Source organism: Martes martes (genome assembly GCF_963455335.1).
Source record: "Martes martes genome assembly, chromosome: 8".
Taxonomy (NCBI): domain Eukaryota; kingdom Metazoa; phylum Chordata; class Mammalia; order Carnivora; family Mustelidae; genus Martes; species Martes martes.
Genome location: NC_137895.1, coordinates 36,321,016 through 36,340,917, shown reverse-complemented (window position 1 = coordinate 36,340,917; position 19,902 = coordinate 36,321,016). Strand labels below are relative to the sequence as shown.

Here is a 19,902-nt window from a genome sequence, read left to right as displayed (position 1 = left end):
CAAGGCATTATTAGGAGATTAATTTAACTATTTCCTGTAAAGCACTTAGTAAATGCTCAATAAAAAGAGCAATTCTTATTACTAGTTTTTTTTAAAAAGCTGTTGTTTGATGTCTTTTTGATGTCTGTCTATAATTTCTCAATTGGATTGAATGCGAAGGGAGTAGAGGCACATTAATGACCGCCTAACACTAGTCTTCAAGCACACTGGAACTGTGCCCAGAACATGTTAGAAATGATAAAAATAAAAAATATTACAGGTTTTCAAGTTATTTCTTCAGTTTGGGGCCTTAAGTTTTTGTGTTTTCTTTTGTCCTTAGTCATAACACATACCTCCATTCTATTCTCATTTGTAGTCTATAACTCGCTCTGTCAAGATGCTGAGATTTCTAAATTTGATTTGAAGGTACATAGATTCTTCCTAGATGACTCTTCACTTGGTCTCTGTTTATTTGTTAATTTCCTGATTCAGGATGCTTAGAGACTCTCTCTTATACTTTAGGAGCTTGGGGTCACTAAATATGATTTTTAATGCTCTGCTCACTTTGCTAAGAATCACGGTAAATTTTGATCTTCAGGGAGAGCCTATTACTTTCCTCTTTAACCACCTAATCTCCTCCCCGCTCAGAATCAGATGCCTATTATTCTACATAGCGATTCTCTTTTCCTGATTTCCTGAGGACATCTCCATCATCTCATGGGCTGACTAATCCCCACAAATACTGATCACCTTGGCTGTGTATCTTGTGGAGCCATAATGTCGTAGACTGTTCTAAGTGTCTTACATCTGTACAGTACTGCCAACTAGTCTATTGTCCATCATCTCATTTATTTTTTTTAAAGATTTTTATTTATTCATTTGACAGACAGAGATCACAAGCAGGCAGAGAGGCAGGCAGAGAGAGAGGAGGAAGCAGACTCCCCACTGAGCAGAGAGCCCGATGTGGGGCTCAATCCCAGGACCCTGGGATCATGACCTGAGCCAAAGGCAGAGGCTTTAACCCACTGAGCCACCCAAGTGCACCCCCCATCATCTCATTTAATATCTGAGTAGCAAGTAGCTCCATTTCTGAAGGAAAAACTCAGGATCTAAGAGGTTAAGCATCTTTGTCAAGATCATCCACTTTGTAGACACTTGGGCAACAGTACAAGAGTTCTAGTCCCACGTTGGACATTTCTCTCCATTTAAACTACACTTCCTTGGGAGCCGGTACGCAAACACACATTTCAGCTCTGCTACTGCATTTATCTTTTCTACCTTCCAGTTCTTCAGCTCTCACATGGGATTAATAATATTGACCTCTCAGGATTTCTGTGAGGCTGGCGCCTAGCAAGCATTCCATTATTATGCTGAAAGAAAGAAAAAGAAATCAGTTGGAAGCAGAGGGTTCAGTCCTGAGAGAGAAACAAAATAATTTGAAATATTAATCTTATGTTTTGTTCTTTATAATTGTCGAGCCCCTCCCTAGATCTAAGAAGTTATCTGGGGTCTTTGGAGGCCTGGCCATAAGGAGGAGTTTGTGGTACACAGTTAAAGTACCTGAAGAACACTTCTTCCTGTCTAAACTCATAGATTAAAATATGTTTGGTCCCTAAGATTAAAGGTTCACGGGATGAGTGGGGATTCTCAGTCAGAGTCAACCCACTCCCTTCCAGTACCTGAAAGAAGTGACAAGATCTTTAAAAAAAAAAAAAAAAAAAAAAAAAAAAAAAAAATGTGTGGTGGGCCCTGGAAGGCTGAATACTTGGCTCTAAGATTTTGGCACCAATGACATTCTTGAGGTCCCAAGCATGCCAGAAAGGCTGCTACCTTTCAAGGACTCGTTTGGGCTTAGACCATGAGAATTCTCTACAGCAGTCAGGCTGAAGCACTCCTCTTCCATTTTAGTCAGCCACGTAAACCACGGGACACTCAAGAAAGCCCCAGGAAAGAGAGGGGTTGCCCACCAAACGACTGAGTTTTCATTTCCAAACAACCCAGTGAGATAGGACTCTGGTTAGACTTCTTAATTCAAATTAATTAAACAACGTGATGTTCCTTTTTCACCTTATTTGGGGGACTAAGATTCAAATCCACTAAAACAGCACAAGAAAGAGAAGACAGGGAAGTGAGATTTATGCCTGATGTAATAAAGCATTAGAACAGGAAGGAAGTCAGCATTCGAGAGAAGGAAAGAATGCCAAATTATGACTGAGATTAAATGCCAAAGGGCGAAAGCCATGAATTTCTATTAATCTTATTAACCCTCCTGAGGAGGGATACCTTACCTTCTGGGTCATAGCCACCTATTGGACAACTCGTGACCAAGTGCCTTTTTTCTTAGAAAGTTGGCTTAAGTTGTACTACCCGTGGCAAAATACCAGAGGAGTAATGAGAGCCACTACATTTTCATGTTCTTTGATACAAGGAAGTCTGCTATATCTGACTCATCTCTATATTCCCAGCACCTTGTAAATATAGAGAACTCAGTGAAACTTCTCTAACTACACTGTAGACTGAATCATCTAATGAATTTTTCCATTTCATACAAAAACTTTGGATCTCATACAGCTACTTCACTGTAGCCACTAAGCCATGGTCCAGCTATGTCCACCAAGACTTGCCAAACAGAACTAAAGGGACTTAATCTTCCAACATCATTTTATAGTGATGATAATCATACCTTTCTGCAACTGCACCTCACTCATTCTAAGTGATCACTGTTTATTAATCAAAACTCAGAGAATAAAGATGAACATTTACTTGCTTTAAGACAGTCAGCAGGACAAGGACCGCATAGTCACTCTCCATCTGTTTCTTGATGATCACATATGAAATAACAAATGTCCTCTTTGTGAGCAACATTTCCATTATATGCATCTGGTGGTAGAGAAAAAGAAATGTGTTGCCCTCTGGTTTATAGTTCCATTTTAGTAACTGAAAAAATATATAAAAATAGGAACACTGTGTGTATAAATAAGTAACTAGCATATTTCTTTCTGCTGTTGGTACTCATCATTTTCTAATAGTTAACAGTTTAATATAATATGCTATGAAGCTGAACTTTATCATAAACTGAGTTTCTTAAATAAAACAAAAATCAACATTCAAACTGATACTTTATTTCAAATGGTCTCTTCCAGAGTTAAATGCAGGGAAAGGGTGCAATAATTCAGTCCAGCAAGTACTTACTATGCAACCACTGGGTGCCAGCACTATTTCGAGAATTCGCCTTTAACCATAACAAGAGTAAAAATCTGCGTGGTCTTTTTTTTTTTTTTTTTCAATCCACTTGGATATTTTCAAGCTGTTTGAATTTTTAAAAATATTTATGCTCAATGTGGAAATGAAAGAGAGGGTCAGACAATATGCCTAGCTTAACAGTGGAGAGAAGAAAATTCTCATTTCTTCTCTGCCTAGAAAAGGAATGAATAAACAGATCAAAAGAAAAAAAATAGTTTTGTGATCAAAATGCCTATTAGGGCACAAGTTTTTGTGGGTCCTTAAAGCAGGAGTCATGAATTTGGGGAAAGCATCATGCTGACCGAGTGTCCACTGGATGGCTGTTGAAGTGCTGTTTTTGTCTACACAACGCAAAGGACCAAAGCAATCAGTCTTTAATCACCAAGAGGAGTCCATCTGTGTGTTCTAATTGGAATGTCTGGGAAACCTGAAAAGCTCAAAATAAATATAACCAGGCTGTCTTTTCTTTCTTTCTTTCTTTCTTCTTCTTCTTCTTTTTTTAAGAGTGTAAGTCATCTCTGCACCCAATGTGAGCTTGAACTTTTACAATCCTGAGATCAAGAGTCGCATGTTCCACTGACTGATCCCACCGCTGCGCCTGTCTTTAGAAAATTAATCAACAAATTGCAGTAGGGTATAGGAATATATTAAAATAAATGAGCAGCAGTTGGGAATACTTCAAAAGAACGTGGTTGGTTGGTTTGTTTGTTTGGCAACTCTCTAACTCCTACATTGGCAACGTGGAGGAGAGCCTCTTTGCTCCCCTGATCACAGCTTTGCACACATCAGATGCAACAGCTGTTTTAACTGGCACGTCCCCACAACCCTTCCCGACAGGAAGTGCGTTAGAACAGTGACTGTAATTGAAACTGCAGGATTTAGGGAGGCAGCATACCACTGACCACCCGGGAGTGCAGCCAGAATGGGGGAGCTACCATTGCCCCTTGGAGAAAGGAACAGGTCGCTGCACACAGTCACACCACTCAGCTGACTGGCGTCCTTCCCTCCCAAGTGGTCTTCTTCTCTCCTCATAATGACTTGCCTTGGTGTAGGACTCTCCGTTCAAAAGTGCCCAGGGTGATATATGAGCACCATCTTCTGAAAATGTGTGTGTATTTTGCACACACCGTTTCCATAGTTTCTAATGCCAGGATTACACAGAATATGTAGGGAGAGCGAAATAAAAGGATGGATTTGATTGCTGGGTGGTAGTACTGGTATATGGTGAAAGGATTAAATAAAGTATTTTTATTTTACAAATCAAAATTTTCAACCAGATCGCTCGAGAGTCAGACAACTTAACAATCCCACCGGAGTGACGTGCATTTATGGGGCAGGTGTTAGGCGAAGGACTGGAGCGCGAAAGGCATGAAGCGGTCTTTCAACATTTTTATCTCAAGGGAAATCTTACAGAACAAACGGCAGAGATGGATACTGAGCCAACAGATGACAAGAGGACTTGCTCCATTCTCTGGAAAATATGATGATAAGAAACAGATTTCAGCTGTTCTTTAGGTTTTTTTCTCTACTGGACAACAAAGCTGCCAAGAAATGAGGATACACAGATAATGACACACACAGAACCCCTCCACCTGCATCACATCCTGACAAATCACAGCATTTCTTTGCTTCAAGGGCAGGAAATCATCTTCTTGTATGAAATATTGTATTCTACAGAAAAATCAAAGAAAACAAATGAGTATTTCTGTGACATTGTTTAGAAAATCGTTCAAAATACGTCTCACGTCAGTATTCAGAGGCTCACATAAACACTAGAGTAGAAGGAAGAATCCCACTTTCACCTCCACCAACACAAACAAACAAATGACAGCAGATAACATTCAGAGAAATTAGGGTCCATGTTCTATCACTGTATTTTAAGTACATATTAGTATTTAGCTCCTAGGCCTACCCCTGACATTTGCAGAGCCTAAGGCAAGAGTATCAGTGGAAGATCACACACCATCCACCTTTAAAATCAAGCAAACGGTTCTTTCCTTCTATTGTGACAAGTATACTTTCATAAAAAAAAATCAGAAAATATGTGTACAGCCAGGCTTTTTTCATATAACTTAATTTGGCAAAAGACCAAAGCCAAACGAATTTAATTATTATTGCTCATGTTGGGTGTTCAGTTGATGGGCTAAGGGTGTCTTCATAAGTCAAAAAGTAAAGAACTATAATACATACATTTTTATGTTTTCTATAACATTTATTTTCTCAAATTCATCTCAGTAAACTCATTGTGTTTTTGAAACTGAGATTTTATATAGTTTTCTGATAACAACAATGATTTAAATAAGTATGCAATTATACTCAAAGCACAAAATCTGAATATATTTTCATTGAAAATGTGAATTTATATGAAAAATATAAACAAATTATTTCATTTTCAAACTAAATGATGGTTGTCCTAAAATATTCATTCTAGGGAAAAATACAAATTATAATTAGTAAATAAAAATACTTTAAATCAAAGTTATTTAAATAAATCTTACTAAATGAGCTTACATAAGATTATTATCATAAATAAGAATCAGTTAAGAATCCTACCATTCAGGGTCCATGTATTTGCCAATGTAAAGAGTCAGTATCACACTGTATTACCAGATCTACAATACAAATTTAAAAGAAATAAATTGTTTAATATTCCACAACATTCTCTAGCTGCCATGTGCATCAGTTGAGAATACCACACTAAAGTTGTGAGCGTTGACAGAATCATGAATGGGAACATATAAACAAGCAAGGTATACCGGGACCTAAGGAATACAAGGTTGAAGGTGGTGAAAAAGTGGTTACTGTGGAACGAAAAATTACCCCAGCTGTTGGGCTACTTCATGAGGGGACTGTGATGGTCCAACATACAGAGTCCAAAGACATTTGATAAACGTGGGCTTCATTCCAGTAGGTATGGCTATCTGAGGAGATTCAATCTGCTTGGTGGGAACACAGCCAAAGGAGCCCATAGGTATCAGGCTATCCAGGAGTCAAGAGATGGATGGAACTGTGGTTTCAAGTGATATATAGCAGAACCTCCATGAGTAGCAGGATGGTCCAGGTAACAGAGCTCAGAGTCCGTTGGCAAGCCTGTCAAAATGGGGAGGATGTCAGGGCCCCAGCCAAGTGAGCTTGGGTGTAGGGGAAAGTTCTATATCCATATGGGTTTTGAAACGATTAGAGAAAACCAAAGCAGATGTCTGGATATATACACACATTCAGCTAACACAACAAGGGTGTGGGGGAAAACACCGATTCAGTTGGCAAATGGTGGGAAACAAACAGGAAACAATGAGGACCCTGGGTCCCTTCCACTTGCTGATGGTGCTGATGTGTGTTCTGCCATGGTGAGAATAGTTTCTGTTTTGGTTTGAAGTTGAATCTGAATGAAAGGGCATTTGTAATGATAGCTGAGTGGAGCTCATGAGGGCATAGGTTGAATGATTTTAAAATAGTACCATGGCATGGCATATTTTTTAAGTGCATTTATGGGATTGTGGGGGAAATTATTTATTATGGTTTTAATTTATAGGTCCAATATATTGGTGAGGTTTAATTGAACTTTAATTATGATGACATATGACCTGATATTCATGGGTAAATTTTGTATTAAAACATTATGCAAATTTTTATTAACTTATTATATATATATATTTTTTTATTTTATATATATATTTTTTATTTTATATATATATATATATATATATAAATAAAATGAATTTTGGAAACTCTTTATTATACATCTTAAATACTGCTATTCCCTACGAGTGAATCTGGGGCCCTGTGACTCTCCAATTACCTTAATAGAGACCATTCTTGTGACAATGCTGAATGGCTGAAATTGTATCCTGCATTTTAGTATCAGGTGTAAAAACAAATCTCTATTAGGAGACAAAGCTTATCCATGAATCATCTCTGTCCATGAAAATGTAAATTTCTGAGCCCCAGATCTTAAGAGGAAGATAAGGTATTTTCTTTCCAGTCCTGAAAATCAATTCTAGATTACTTTTACATTCTAAAGATGGTTTTCAATGCTGTTGGTAATACTGACATTATATGAGATTTCAAAGAAAAAAAGTTTTGAATTTGGATCTTGTTTCAAGGGACTGAACTGGCAAGGGTAATGCACTTCTTACCTGTTCTTACTGGCTTCTACCTTCCAAAGACTTTGTCTTTATATGACACGGGAGGAGCATAATCAAGAAGCCAAGCAGCTACTTAGATTTCGGGGCACTACAAGTTAATAATAAGTGGCAATCAGTGAATCATAGGAAGTAAAAATCATTTTTATTGACTATTTTCCTAAAAAGGCACTATCTTTAATATTTTAGCTCCACTGCAGATCTGAACTAGGAAATGACCTCCCCTAAGAAAATGCTTTGGTAGAAAATCCATTTTGTTGATATTCAGGCAAATGTTCTGATTTTAACTATAGTTTCATATTATTTCCTGCTTATATCCATTAGAAAAATAGCCAGCAGATCAATCTACCTCTAAATATATGCTCCTATTTTGCTGAAATTATTTTACCAACAGTCAACTTATTGAAATAAGTGTCCGTATTATAGAGACACACTGTATTGTGTATTTCAAAAATACATTTAGTAGGGTAGCTTTAAAAAGACACATAAATGAATAATAATTCTTAGTTTGAATACTACCTAACGATCTGAAATGGCTTAAGAAAGGGTATTTTGCAAGTATTCATTAATTATCACTGAAAATTGATGTCCCAGAATCATTTTTAGAAAAAATTATGGTAAAACACATAATATGAAATCTACCTTCTTAAAAATTTTTAAGTGTACTGTACCGTATTGTTAACTCTAAACATTCTTTTTTTTATTTAAAGATTTTACTTGAGAGAGATAGAAATAGCATGCATGTGCCCACACACAACACTCGCCAGCACGAGTAGGGGGAGGGTCAGAGGAAGAGGGACAGGCAGGCACCCCGCTGAGCAGGGAACCTGACCCTGGGCTGGATCCCAGGACCCAGGGATCAAGCCCTGAGCTGAAGGCAGACGCTTAACCAACTGAGCCACCCAGGTGCCCCTATATGCACATTCTTGCACGCCTGATTGCTAGAACTTTTTTATACCCATTGAACAGGAGCTCCCGTACCTTCCCTCCCCAACACTGCCCCCCCCCCATAGCCCTTGGCAATCACTCCCAGCATCACTTTTAATGAATAATCCTTTATTTAATATTATGTAGTTCTAGAATTCTTCAAGAGTATCTATACATATTAAGGAATTTTTGAGTTGCTTTTATTGAGTAATTGTTTCCAGAATCTCTGAACGGTTTCCAGGGATGGATAGCCAATTTTTACTTCTTTGTTTTCTGGTGTTTCTGTTATAAAACATGATTTTTAAGAGGTATTTTGAATAAGATGAAGAGATAGGAAATGTAATTTGTGTATCTTCGTGTATACATTGTATTCTTTTATCTCTACATCTGGCCTCAAGGTAAAAGGCTAATTTTTCTCTATCTACAATATAGTTTTAAAAGGTATTCCTTCATGTCTATCTGTGCAGAGTGGCATCCCCTTGCTTGGCTCTCAATACTAGATTGGGAGATAAAAATTTCCAACAGTGGGAGTTAGTCTGTTCCCTGCCTGAATCTTAGCTTCTTGGTGTTCTTGGCAGGAATTCACTACCTTTAGTTTTTCTATCTTTTATATTCCAAATTCTTTATATCCTGCCAAAATTCAGTAGCCCTCTGGACTTTGCCTCCAGTTTTATTTATGCAAAACCTAAACATGATTTTGTTTCTATGACCCATGAGTCTATCTCCTTCCCTTCCATTATCTCACAAAAATCTCACCAGAGCAAAAATGAAGACACTTTGAAGTCCTTCCAAAAGCTGTTCCTTTGTCATTTTACAAAGGGCTAAATGTCCCTTTGTAAGGGATATTTAGCACAGGTTAATATTGCCATCTAGCACAGGTTAATATTGTTGACCCTTAGTTTTGTCATTTGTGAAAAGACAGTAATAATACTGATTTGGCCAGACTAGTGTGGGAATTATATTACATAGTATATTTAGAATACCTGGCACAGTACCAGTAGGCACATAGTAGGTGCTCAACAAATACACACACCTCTTTTTCCCTCTGTCCCCACATCAGAAACCCTACTTAATTTGGCTGTGGGGAAGAGAGACAGGGAGTGGGGAGCAGATTAGGAAAAACATATTCAAACAAAGCACAGGCTTACCTGTGGGCAGCCATCATTTTTGGCTTTTAGTAGTATTACCTGGTCAAAGGATTTGCGCCTGTACCCAAAGCCAAGTTAAAGGATGGGTGGGTGCCAGGTGGGTGCCCAGTACTCTGCTCCATTGAGAATATGAAATCATAACTGAAATAAATTGGAAATACAGTTCATATTTGGCTCTTTTCACAAATGTAAAGATGATTGATCCCTTGAATTGTAACTCAAAAGTCACTCTGGGTCAGAATCAACCTATCTCCACTGGGTATTTTGGGGGCATATTTCCATAAGTAGGTATGGTGTAATGACTGACCAGTCTCAACTGAAACTGAGGTCTGTAGGTGCTGGCAGCTGAAATGTTCAAACTGACTATAGCATATGATACACGAGGTTTGCTGAGAACCAGGGATTTACAACTAAAGTTTAAACAATGTAAGATATTTTCAAAGATGCTGTCTTGTCCTGAAACATCACAAAAATAAAACTTATGATAGAACAGGAACCATAGAAGAATGGGAAATGTTTTTCTGGCTTGAATTCATGAAAGGGTATGGGGGATGGGAGGAAGAGATGAGAAACTGAAAATACTAGAAAAAACTTGTAAATATATACATTAAAATCACTTATCTTTTGTGAGTGCTAGTGACTAGTGCTACTCACATGACCATTCAGAGCTGAGCAATAAAAGCTAAAAGTACAGATATGAGCAAAAAAAAAGCTAAAGTGTTGTGTGACTTCCAATGTGTATAATTTTCTCATTTTGAACATAAATACATGTTGAACAGGTATTTTAAAGATATTGCTTAGAAGGGATGACATCTGCCTATCTCAATCCTACCTGCCCATTGTACCAACTGATATCTTAGGCCATAAATGTTCACTCTACTTCTCACACAGAGAACTCACTCAAAGAACAGACAAAATCACATTTTTCAGACCTACATACCCACACATACATAATCACATACTTATATATAATATACCTGAGAAATAGATAAATCAAGAAGAGGTGAAAGAAAACAAGCCCCAGATGATAGGGGCTTATAGTAGCAAGTGGAAATACAATTTAAAAATTTTTAATTAAATAGAGGAGGGAACAATTTTGTAAAAGAACAAATTTATAAAAATGACAGTGCTCAACTTCAAGACTTAGAAATCTTAAGTAATCAAGGTAGTTTGATTATGGCATAAAAATAGACAAAAGAATTGATGGACAAAATATATATTCAGAAATAGACTTACATATATGTGTCACTCAATAAAGATGCAAAGGCAATTCAGTGGAGAAAATAGATTTTTTAGCAAATCATGCTGGAATAATTAAAGACAAAGACAAAAAGAGAGAGAGAGAGAACTTTAAGCAATACTTCATCCCATAAACAAAAACTAACTCATAATGGGTTATAGATTTACCTCTAAAACCCCAAACTATAATACTTCTAGAGAAAAACAGGAGAAAGTCTTTGTAACCTTGGATTAAGCAAACATTTCTTAGATACGAGATTAAAAACATGATAAAAAAAGATCAATTGGACTTAACTCAAAGTTAAGAATGTCTGCTCTTTGAAAGACATCATTAAGAGAATGAAAAGAGAAGCCAAAGGCAGAAAGAAAATGTTTGCAAATTATATATCTAATAAAAGACTTGTATTTCAAATAAAGAATTCCCAAAATTTAATAATAGAAAGACAAAGCAATTTTTTTTTTAAAATGGGGAAAAAAAGTCAGATTGGAAGCATGGGAGGACTTTAAGCATTGTTGCTAATTTGCAAATGGAGGGGAACTTGTGAGAGGGAAGGTGGGCTGCCTCTAAAATCTGAGGCAAGGAAATATGGAGCTCAGTCCTACAGTTGCAAAGAACTAAGTTTTGCCAACAACTGAGTGAGTTGGGAAGTGGATTCTTCTCCAGAGCCTCCAGGTAAGAGCCCAGCTGTTCTACACCCTTCATTTTCGTCAAGGGAGACCATGAGCTGAGATCCTAGTCGACCATGCTGGACTTGTCACTGCAGACCCGAGAACTCATAATTTTGCTATAAGAAGCCAAACAATCAGGGACACGTGGGTGGCTAGTTGGTTAAGCGTGTGACTTTCGCTCAGATTATGATCCCAGGGTCCTGGGATCAAGTCCTGTGTTGGGCTCCTTGCTCATCAGGGAGCCTGCTTCTCCCTCTGCTTCCTGCTCCCCCTGCTTGTGCTCTCTCTCTCTCTCTCTCTCTGGCATATAAGTAAATAAAATCTTAAAAAAAAAAAAGAAAAGAAAAAGAAAAAAAGAAGCCAACAATCACAGCAACAAAAAAGATGGGGCAAATGATTTGAACAGACTTGTCACCAAAGATGTGTGTGTTCAAAATAAGCAAATGGAAAGATGCTCAACATCTTTAGTATTAGGGGAAGGACGAACTAAACTGTGGTAGCACTCCACCCCTGGTAGGAGGTCTAAAATTAAAAAGACTGACTCTATCAAGTGTTGGCAAAATGTGGAGTAAGTGGAACTGTCACAAGCTGATCGTGGGAATGTAAAGTGGTGTAACCACTTTGGAAGACAGCTTGGCAGTTTCTTACAATAGCAGACACTATGGGACTGAACAACTCAGCCATCCCACTCCTAGGCGGGTATTTACCCAAGACAGATGAAAACATGTGTCCATGCAAATTCTTCTCATGAATGTTCATAGCAGCTTTGTTTGCAGTAGCCAGAAACCGGAAAGAATTCAAATCCTCATCAACAGATACGTGGATAAACAAATTGTGGTACAGCCGTACAAGAAGGATGTTACTCAGAGATAAACATAAATGAACTGTTAATACACACAAAACATTGAAGAATCTCAAAATAATTATGCTGAGTGAAAGAAGCCCCCCTGAGCAAAAGAAGGACACAGCGTTATTTCCATTTATATGGAATTCTAGAAAATGCAAATTCATCTATAGCCCCAGAAAGCAGATCCGTGTTTGCCTGTATCACATGTTTGTGACATAAATTACAGGAGACGCTTGGCCAAAAATCAGCTTGGAATTGATGAATCTAATGTCTTCATCATTTGTCCACTTCAACTGGGGACTGACTTTCAAACAGACTGCCAAGAAAATAAATGTCTTAGCTTCAAATCTACCATTGCAGACAACCTGTTTTCTTAATAGTTTGTCTGTCTCAGGGCAGATCTTCACATAGGTGAAGGTGACTTTGTTGCTTCGTGCATTAAGATTTAAAAGTTTTCCTGAAACGATTATAACATTATGTGCCAATTATACTCTAGTTTTAAAAAAAAGATTTAAATGCTTTCATTGGACAAAATATGCAAAAATAACAGATTCTAAAGGACAAAAAAGAAAGAAGGAATGAACATTTGGAAAAAAATATAGGGTGGTGGAAATCTATATGCAAGGCTATAAGTATATCATTGATTTATAATTATTAAATAATAGTACTACACGTTATAAGATATTTATTCATTGAAATGGGGAATTTAAATCTATTGCAAAAGTTTTAAATACACTGACTTCCTATCATGTATTATTAGATTAATAGACCAAACTCCAAATAGACTTTCTAGTCATTTGACAGCAATAATGAATGGATTAAAAATGCTTTATGAGGTGCAAATTTGTAGCGGGGTTTTTAACATGATAATATTAAGTCAATTATAAATGCTTTATTTGGTTTTCCAAATTGTGATTTGCACTAATACTTTCATTACTTCACCGGCGTTTGGGTTATGTTCCTTATCTCAGCTATTTTTGTAACACATGATGGGGATTATTTTAGAAAAAATGTCTATACATGATTTGAATACATCTTTTTAAAAAAGATTTATTTATTTATTTAATATAGAGAGAATGTATGTGCGCAGGGACATGGGGCTGGGTCCCAGGAACCCCAGACTGCATCCTGAGTCAAAACTGAGAGCCAGAAGCTCAACCCACTGAGCCACCCCGGTGCCCCTGAATACATCTATTTTTAAAAATATATGTGAAGTGTTGGGGCGCCTGGGTGGCTCAGTGGGTTAAAGCCTCTGCCTTTGGCTCGGGTCATGGTCTCGGGGTCTCGGGGTCTCGGGGTCCTGGGATCGAGCCCCGCATCGGGCTCTCCACTCAGCGGGGAGCCTGCTGCCCGCCCCCCTCCGCCTCTCTGCCTACTTGTGATCTCTGTCTGTCAAATAAATGAATAAAATCTTTAAAAAAAAATATATGTGAAGTGTGTATTTTATAGGGAAGGGTTTCTAGTATATAGTCTGTGGAGTCTTTGCAGGTTTTGATACCAGGTTTGGGGGAAAAAATTGAAAAGTGGTTGATAAGGGAAAATTTAAAGCATTTTATCCCTACTCATCTGAGGGAGGGTAGAGGAGAAAGAAGATGAATTTAGTCAGAGCACCGTGGCAATAGCCAGGAATTCCTTCTCCTGAAGTAGACCCTAGTGGGGATGTGGTGCTCTGACAGCAGAAGGAACATTGGACTGACGTTGGTTGGTTAAAGCATAGACTTCTTTCATTTTCATTAAAGCATAGACTTCTGGAGTTAAAAGACAGACGTTCCAATGTCAGATTCAGCACTAGAGGCTTTCGGACTATGAACAATTTACTAAACCTCTCCACGCCTCTACATCCTAATCTGTAACACAGGGACAGTAATGGTAGCTATCTCCCAGGGCGGTTGTAAGGATTAAATGAGAACTTAAACATAACATCTTCAGTGAAATGCCTAACGCCCAAAGTGTTCGATGGCTCGTGGCTATTTTAGAAATAAAGGCAAGCCATGTGTGGGTGTGGAGCAGTCCCGCACAAGAGGTTCGGAACGAAAGCTGTTACTGGTGCAAAGAACAGACAATGGCTTTGATAAGCAATCTCTTGTAAGTAGCCACTAGCCAATGTCCCCATGCAAATTTAAATTCATTTCAAATTTAAATTTAAAATTCGGTTCCTCAGTTACACTGGCCACATTTTAAATGCTAACTAGCCACATGGAGCTGATGGCTGCTCTGTTGGACATTACAGATATAAAGCCACCTTTGCAGAAAGCTCTGGCGGACCGGGCTGGTTTAAAGGGTCCATGCTGGGGTGAGTACCAGGGCAACCTTCCTGGGTAACTGGTTTACTGAATGCCCACATCAAAACTATTCTTCTCTTTCCTCTTTATCTTCTATTTTACAGAATCTGAGGTTTATCAAAACTCTGTTACCCAAGAGTCTGTGCAATTTTTTCAAGCTGTTAGAATTTTTGATCACTGTTTACACCAGTGCATGTGAATGTATTGAGAGAGAGTCTATGATGGGGGTTGTCCTGGCTTTTCTTGACTGAGTTTCTGAATTCTATCATTAGCCTGAACATCTCTGCAATTTACCCATATCTGGTTATTAACATGTTATTTCTACACTCCTCCTCCTCCTCCTCCTCCTGCTCCTCCTCCTCCCCTCCCCTTCCCTCCCCTGCCCCCACATCCTCTGATCGCAAGCTGGGAGCCTGTGAGAGTTTTTTAAAGTGATCATTATTTTCAGAGCAGCTGGTTCTTAACAGCCCCGGGTTGGTGACAGAGGTGACAGGATCTGTTTCTGTGGCTGTATTGTCCTAATTATATTCCTAATGGATCACAAGTCTGGGGACAAAGCGATGTTACATATTGCAGTGTCCGGGGGCAGCATTTTATGGTATGCTGGGAACATCTCAATGTCGCATGTGTAGCCAATGCTTTCGCTGTCATTAGTTAACCAAGCAGCGCGCGTGCCTCTTTCAGCTCCCTGACCCACATTTCATCCACGCTCTGCTGTTTTTCTCCTGCAGGGTTATTTCCTGAGTAAAGCCCAGAGCTTATGAATCCCCCAGCAGAGAGCTCTGTTCTGACCTCCCTAAAGAGGCAGTTTCACCTGCTGGGCTAGTGTTTTTCTGCTTCCTAGTCAATCTGTTAAGATTTTAGCAGGAGATTCTTGGATACCTTTTTCACAAAACATATGGGAGCTTGTAATTACTTTGGCCTGGTACAATTTTAGAATTGAGAGAGCAAGGAAGAGGTGCAAATCTTCTGTTCATAAATAACCAAATCTGTGGGCACTTTAAAAGGCATTCTGTGCAGGCAGGAGAATTTATGTGCCACATTTCACCCTTGGCACACTTTCCAAATGAATTGTTCAAAGAGAAGTTATATTAGGACAAATAGAAATGAAGACTAAGACCAGATGTGGATTTTTAGTTAATATTTATGCAACACCCAAAGGGAAGATAGTATTGCACAATAAACTAAAAATGTCTTAGGCAAATAAGGAAATCTTTCCCCCCAGGACCTGGCACTGCAAAGGTATGAATTATACAACAAAGACCTGGGAATGCAGAACAAATGCAGGGTAGGTCGGGGAGACTATAAAAAAGAATTCATTGAGGAAGTGGTGAGGTAGCAGATGTGTGGAACCTACTCTGGGAAAATAAGGGCTTAGCACTTTTTTGGCCAGTCTCGTGTCTAAGGTAGGAAAGTCAAGCCAACCAGCCTCATTTCCTTCATCTATGGAGAGCAACAGTAGCTTTAAGTAGAATATATTCAGAACTGAGGTAGTGAGCTCACAATGAGTGAGTACACCTTAATAAGCTAAAAAGCTATGTCCCCAGATTTGAAAGGATCTCCAAAGATATCGATGACATCTTTTAACTAATTCTGCTCTCCCCCCATTGGTGTTCAAGGGAGGTGGAAAAGGCAGACATTGGATGCTTCTCAGTCCTTGGAGAGAAGTCTGAAAGCAACCAAGGTTTAATGCATTGGAAGAATATTGAGACTCACATTAAATTAAAATAGGAAAATTTATTAAAAGCAACACAGCTGGTTTTTCAGCCTTTCATTCATCAGGGAGAGCAAAATGTACATTTCTCACCATCTCCCAAGCTCCCAATCCCCAGGAGTTGAGGGTAGGGAGAGGAGAAAAGGAGGAGGTGGGGGGGGGGGGATGTGTGTGGAAAATATTTATTTAAAACTTTTGGAGCCTCGAAGTGAAGACAGCTCTGGAAATGCTTATAAGCTTTTAGCACGCTGAACCCAAACCTCTCTACTACTTTCATGCCTCTGAGTCCCCTTAATTATTGAAGAGAGCTGTCTGTGTGTGACTTACCACAGGTTTTCCTGCAGAGCTGGTGCATCCTTAAAAATTTTTAACCTACTTCTTCTCCCTCTCCTGTGTTAATTCTTCACGATTTGACAGGACAACAAATCAGCTTACCTTATTCTCTCATAATGAAAATTTGTGGATTTTCAGCTGCTATCAAGTTTCTGCTAAGCATGTTTATTTGTTCATTTCTTGTCAACATTTTGTGTTGTTTTGTTTTAGTTTCTTCTACCTGTCCAGATGTTACAGGCCTGGGTATGATGTGGAAAACCAGTCTGATAAGGTTCCTGCCCTCTTGGAGCTGCCATTCTGGTGGGGTTTCAGGTACAATGCTAGTGTGAGCTGGGAAAGCCTCTCCGGTGAGAACATTTAAGTTAAGATCGGCACAGATTGCATGGAGCACTGGGTGTGGTGAAAAAACAATGAATACTGTTATGCTGAAAATAAATAAAAAATTTAATTAAAAAAAAAAAGATCGGAATGCTGAGAAGGAGCTAAAGAAGGTCTGGGAAGGCATCCCATGAGGAAAGAAGAAAGTGGTAAGTATCAGAGGAGAAGGATGTCTGTTGCTAACAATGTCAGGGGAGAGGAGGGATCAGGGCCAAATGAGGGCCCAGCCGGCCATGCTAAGAATCAAGAGTTTTATTTGATGTGCATCAGGAAATCACTGAACATTTTAAAGTAAAGAGAGTGTAGGTTTTCAAAAGAATCTTCTGTCTAATGCCTGAAGTTAAGACTGTGGGGAGCAGAGAGTAGCAGGAGTACACATAAGACCATTTAGAAAGGTACTGCATTAGTTCATGCAGGAAGTAAAGGCAGTTTGGACTAGCGTTGGAGTAGTGTGGATGTCAGGGTCTACATTTTGGAGGTATACATCTAGGTCTTAGTTAACAACTAACAACTAAAAGGATAAGAGAAAGTTGGAGGGAATAATAATAAAAATAATAAATAAAAATAAACACTTCTATTACATGTAGGTTCCTTTTAGGTCCCAATATTAACATGTAAATGCAGTGGAGGGATACGGATACTGAGGCACTTGATGGGTCAACTAACAGGATTTTTTAAACTTTTCAACAGTAAGCAGAGGTTATGGAGTTACAATAAAAAGGTAAAAGATCAGTCTCTGCCTGTAAAGATACAACTCTGTTTTCCGTAGACTTCCGTATGTTTGTCTCAGGGAACAAAAATGTGGCTGTTGTGCATGGCAAAATAGGTATAATAAATATTCATCATTTCATGTGTGTCTACACAGATTTTTTGTGTGTGTGTGTGTGAAATCAGGAAAAGATGGAGCTGTGTTTCGCTGAACCCCAAACCACCGTATCTACTTTCAGGCCACTGCCAGACATCCAGGAGATTCGATTTCTTGCCAGGGTCCTGGAAAGCTCCCCAGTTAGGTGCTTCGCCCGGAGGGCGGAGGGGCGGGGGGCGGGGTTGGTCAGCCCTCTACAGGTCTGTTTTCCAAGCATTGTGGTTGCCATGCAGCAGGGGGCGCTGCAGTAGTGCTCATCGTGGTCCCACGGCGCCCATCGCCCAGCCAGAAGGGGGCCAAGCCAGGCGGAGGTGTGGCAGGCAGCCCACTGTCTTCTTTGGTCTCGCAACTTTAGTACCCAGAGCTCGTCTACGCAGGCCATTCTTCTACACCATAATTTATCAGGTTGGACGCCTTCCATCCAGTCCTGCATCCGGGCGGAAAGGAAACAGCATTAGCTTCCCGCCTTCCTAGGTTTTGAGGATAGCGCTGCGCTGCGCTGCAGAGGCGTCTCTTCTCTCATGTTTCCAGAGTCAGCCTGAAAGTCCCCCTGAAACCACGAAAGGCCCCCGCAGCTGCGGGGTGTGTGTATGTGTTTCTTTCTTCTTTTGGGGTCCCTTCTTTTTAACCTGACTGCGGGACCATTTTCGTCCCCCATACATCTTTCTGTTGACATCTGGGACGACGGTAGACTCGGAGCTGCAATCTCTCCCTCCTGAGATGCCCCTCAAGCTCTCCAATACCCCCTCCCTTTTCGGCTCCCACAGTGTGAGCGTGTATGCGAGGTCGCGTCGATGTTGGTGGCAAGTGAGGCTGCAGCCCTCGCCAAACCTGTTCTTCCTCTCCCGGTCCCCAGAAGTCCCTCCAGCTGACCGGACTTACGCCTGGCAGCGCTTGGCACACGCAGCGCTGGGGCTGAGTCGGTGCCAGGCGCAGCCAGGCAGCAGCGACGCGAGCGACCGTGTCCTCCGTGGTGTCGATTCTCTTCCAGCTCCTCCTCCCAAGGCGCACTCCAGCTACCCCCCTGGGCTGTCTTCCAGCGGTTGCCCTTGGGTCCCGAGGGCTTTCCAGAGTGAAATCGAAGGTGAAAGAAACAAGAGGAGGGCGGGAGGTGGGTAGGAGGAGCCTCGGGCCTCGGGGAGCTGGGAGGAGCCTCCAGGCAGGGGGTAGTGTGGGAGGAGCCTCGGGGGGGAGGATCTGGGTGGAGAAAGGGGCCGGGCAAAGCCGGGATGGAGGGCTGGCCACGCAGGCGCGGGGGGCCGCGCCGAGAACCCCACGCGGGAGCTTCTGGAGTCTCCAGCCACCGCTCCTCACTTCACTGGAGAAGGGGCTGGGGCGGGGAGGGAGCTAATAAAGAGTGAATGAGCGGCAGCCGCTGTGGCGGCCGGAGTCAGCCGGAGCAGCACCGGAGCCGTGCGCCCGGGAGGCGGCGAGGGGAGGCGGTTCGCCTTGTCCCTCCTACCCGCCCCTCTTTCTCTCTCTTCCTCCAGCTGGTCCCAGAACCCTGCTGGGTCCGGTCCCTCTGCCCCCATCCCGCATTCTTCCACCTCCTCCGAGTCCCACTCCTCACCTAGGGCGCCCCGAACTGCCATGGGTTAGGGTGGGGGCCGCGAGCCGCGCGAAGGACCAGCCCTGTGCATCCGCCGGGGGGCGCGAAGCCCGAAAGACGCCAGCCGCTCGCGGGCGCCCGGCATGGGGAGCGTGGTGTGAGCCCGCACCCAGAGAGGACGCAGCGGCTGCGGAGACGGGCGCGAGGAGGAGGAGGAGAGCGGTGGACTGCAAGGACCCGAGGGAGGAAGGGAGGGACAAGAGGGTGGGGAGCTAGGAAAAAGTGAAGCTGGGAGGAGAAGGCGGCGGAAGGTGGGGATTGATGCTTCTGTTTTTTGTTGCCGCTGCTGCCCTCGCGCTGGGAGCCGAGCCGGAGGGAAGGCGGTGGAGAGATGATTGCAGAGTTGGTGAGCAGCGCTCTGGGGCTCGCCTTGTATCTCAACACCTTGAGTGCGGATTTCTGCTATGATGACAGGTAAGGGGTCGGCGGGCTGCGTGGGGACTCCGCGGTGGCTCAGAAGCTTCCCGCTTTAGGGCTGAAGTGCGTCTTGGAGGAACTGGTCCAGCACCTGAAGGTTTAGGGGACGC

General features: G+C 41.2%; 1 protein-coding gene across 2 annotated transcripts in view; it reads left to right on the top strand.

Moving 5' to 3' along the window:
• Positions 1 to 19,706: 19,706 nt before the first annotated feature.
• Positions 19,707 to 19,902, top strand: part of TMTC2 (transmembrane O-mannosyltransferase targeting cadherins 2) — a gene marked incomplete at its 5' end in the record, with an annotated part of 430,973 nt that continues 430,777 nt past the window's right edge. For both annotated transcript variants that reach the window (XM_080811368.1, XM_080811367.1), the window contains one exon: positions 19,707 to 19,789. In XM_080811368.1, coding sequence (XP_080667494.1) covers positions 19,707 to 19,789 — 83 coding nt within the window. The remainder of the gene's footprint in view (positions 19,790 to 19,902) is intronic.